At 33.4% G+C, this 2,223-nt stretch overlaps 1 protein-coding gene across 1 annotated transcript; it reads left to right on the top strand.

Moving 5' to 3' along the window:
* Positions 1 to 891: 891 nt before the first annotated feature.
* On the top strand, positions 892 to 1,902 carry LOC148938925 (lactosylceramide 4-alpha-galactosyltransferase-like). Its single transcript, XM_089107443.1, has one exon. The coding sequence runs from the start codon at positions 892 to 894 to the stop codon at positions 1,900 to 1,902; it is 1,011 nt and encodes a 336-aa protein (XP_088963569.1).
* The last annotated feature ends 321 nt before the right edge of the window (positions 1,903 to 2,223 follow it).

The following is a 2,223-nucleotide window of genomic DNA, read 5'->3' as shown; positions in this document are numbered from 1 at the left end:
ATCTTTTTTTGAGGGTATTAGCCTATTGGGGCTATTGAGAAGGAAACATGTTGAGAAAACAATTCTTGCTTCAAAATATGTAGAAAAACTGTATTTAACGAATTTTGAAGGTACTTCCATTATAGTTCACCCCCTTCCCAAATGTGCGAATATATAACCCAAATTGTACATTTCCCCTTGTTTTTCCGTTTCTTGATTTCGTCAGTGTTAATTCAATTTACGGGTAGACGGGTTGAAACGAAAAGTGACGCATAACAAAATACATGGGAAATATGTAATTTAGGATTTATATTTGAAAAATAAGGGGGTGGGGTAAAGTATAGTGGAAGTGCCTTCAAAATGTGTTAAATACAATTTTTCTGCATATTATGAAGTAAGAATTGTTATCTTAACATGTTTCTTTCTCAATAGCCCCAATTGTACGTTAATACCTTTTTTTGTATGGCAGGTTTTTAAATAAATAATAACAATAAGAAGAATAATGGGCAAGGGAGGCCAGGCTAGTCTGTAGCTATAAGAATTCAAATCTATTCCTTTAAATTCAAAAAAAGAAATCATTAGTAATAAAGAAAGTAAAAAAAAAGAAAAGTATAATAATATACTAGTCACGATTGGCTAATCTGTAACCATAAGAATACAAATATATCTATACAAATTCAAAAAAAATTAAATTCTATAAATTGGAAATGCGATGTAATAGAAAAATTGCATTTGCATCATAAATAACATTCCATAAATATTTGCTTGTATTTAAGCTGTTTTCTTATAAGATGCGCTCTTCCGTATTTTTCCTTTGTTTACAGGTTTCGTCAAAATTAAAAATACAAAAATTGAAAACATTTATGATTGAACTTGTTATTTCTCAAGATTTCTTTCTTCCAGGAGACTAAGATGACAGTCCAAACGAGGTATTTCGTTTTCATAGGCCTCTTTTTTGTTACTATAATCATGGTAGTAATGTACACAAATCTCGAAGCAAAGTGGAATGAATGCCTCCACACCCAACTGCATCACATTATGGAACCTGACATCGAAATTCATACGCTTAATGAGATCAGCGATCACCACGGTTTCAACACGACCTTCTTTGTTGAGAGCAGCGACGCGGGATATTTAAATCCGCGACAATCTTGTTGTGTTGAAGCTGCCGCTCGAGCACAATATCCACATCTTGTTGTGATTTACATGACTGGAGTTAAAGAAGAAAAAATGGAACAGCAGAATGACTGGATAAAGAATCTTACTAATGTCAAGCTCGTCCAATTAGACGCAAAGAAATTCTTCACAAATGATAACTTAGGACGAATCTATGAAGAAGTAAAGAGTACATCCCCCCATAAGGCAGAGCAAGTGTCTGATTTGGCAAGAATTGCGCTATTAAAAAAATTCGGTGGACTGTATATTGACATGGATGCAGTTTTAATGAAGTCCACGGCAGATCTTAATTCTTTTCTTTTAAAAAACTTTGCAAACGGAGTACTTAAATTCCGCAAAGGACACCCAATAATAGAGGCTTTGTATCACCGTTTGAATGAAACAAAGTTCAACCCCATGTCGTGGATTGGTTTAGGTGAAGAACTTATAAGAAAGGTTGTAGTGGATACTTGTAACTTCACGACAAACAATTTCGAGGAGGCCAGTCTGAATTGCAATGTAACATTTCTAAATGAAGAGTATTTCTTGCCCGTTTTCTGGGGTAATTGGAAGGATTTATTTGGAAAAGATATTGAATTAGAAACTTTTAAGCCGGAAGTGATGAAACCTGCTTACGCTATTGAATTTAGCAATTTCTTAACGTCGAATATTCCTATCATAAAAGGTAAGAGACAACTTTTTGAACAAGTTGCGAAAAAATACTGTCCAAGCGTTTATCACACCATGCCCAAGTTCTGCAAGAGATAAAATGTTATATGGCATGGAAAAATTATTTGAAAAATAAAGTTAAGTTCAAAGAAAACAGGATTATCATTTTAAAAATGAATAATGAAGTTTTGTTAAAAAAAAACGAAAAAAAAGTTAATCCCAGAGATTAAGTGCAACTTGCCAGAACCAAAATCCTCAAAAACATTATCCCGTGACTTGATGTTGGACATTGTTCTATTGATCTTATTTTCAATAATTTGTAAGACCACACAGGCTATGCGTGACAAAATGAAAAATCGTGAAGAAGAAAAAGGAGGATATTTCCGGCCAATGAAAAACACAAAGATAAATTTGCAGACA

Source organism: Artemia sp. Qi Xiang Cuo, unplaced genomic scaffold (genome assembly GCF_049724085.1).
Source record: "Artemia sp. Qi Xiang Cuo unplaced genomic scaffold, ASM4972408v1 HiC_scaffold_31, whole genome shotgun sequence".
NCBI lineage: Eukaryota > Metazoa > Arthropoda > Branchiopoda > Anostraca > Artemiidae > Artemia > Artemia sp. Qi Xiang Cuo.
Note: the sequence above shows the minus strand (reverse complement) of the source record. Positions and strands in the feature narration are given on the sequence as shown.

Bases quoted from the DNA above. Each gene is read 5' to 3' on its own strand.
- LOC148938925 (XM_089107443.1), top strand. From the start codon at position 892: ATGACAGTCCAAACGAGGTATTTCGTTTTCATAGGCCTCTTTTTTGTT.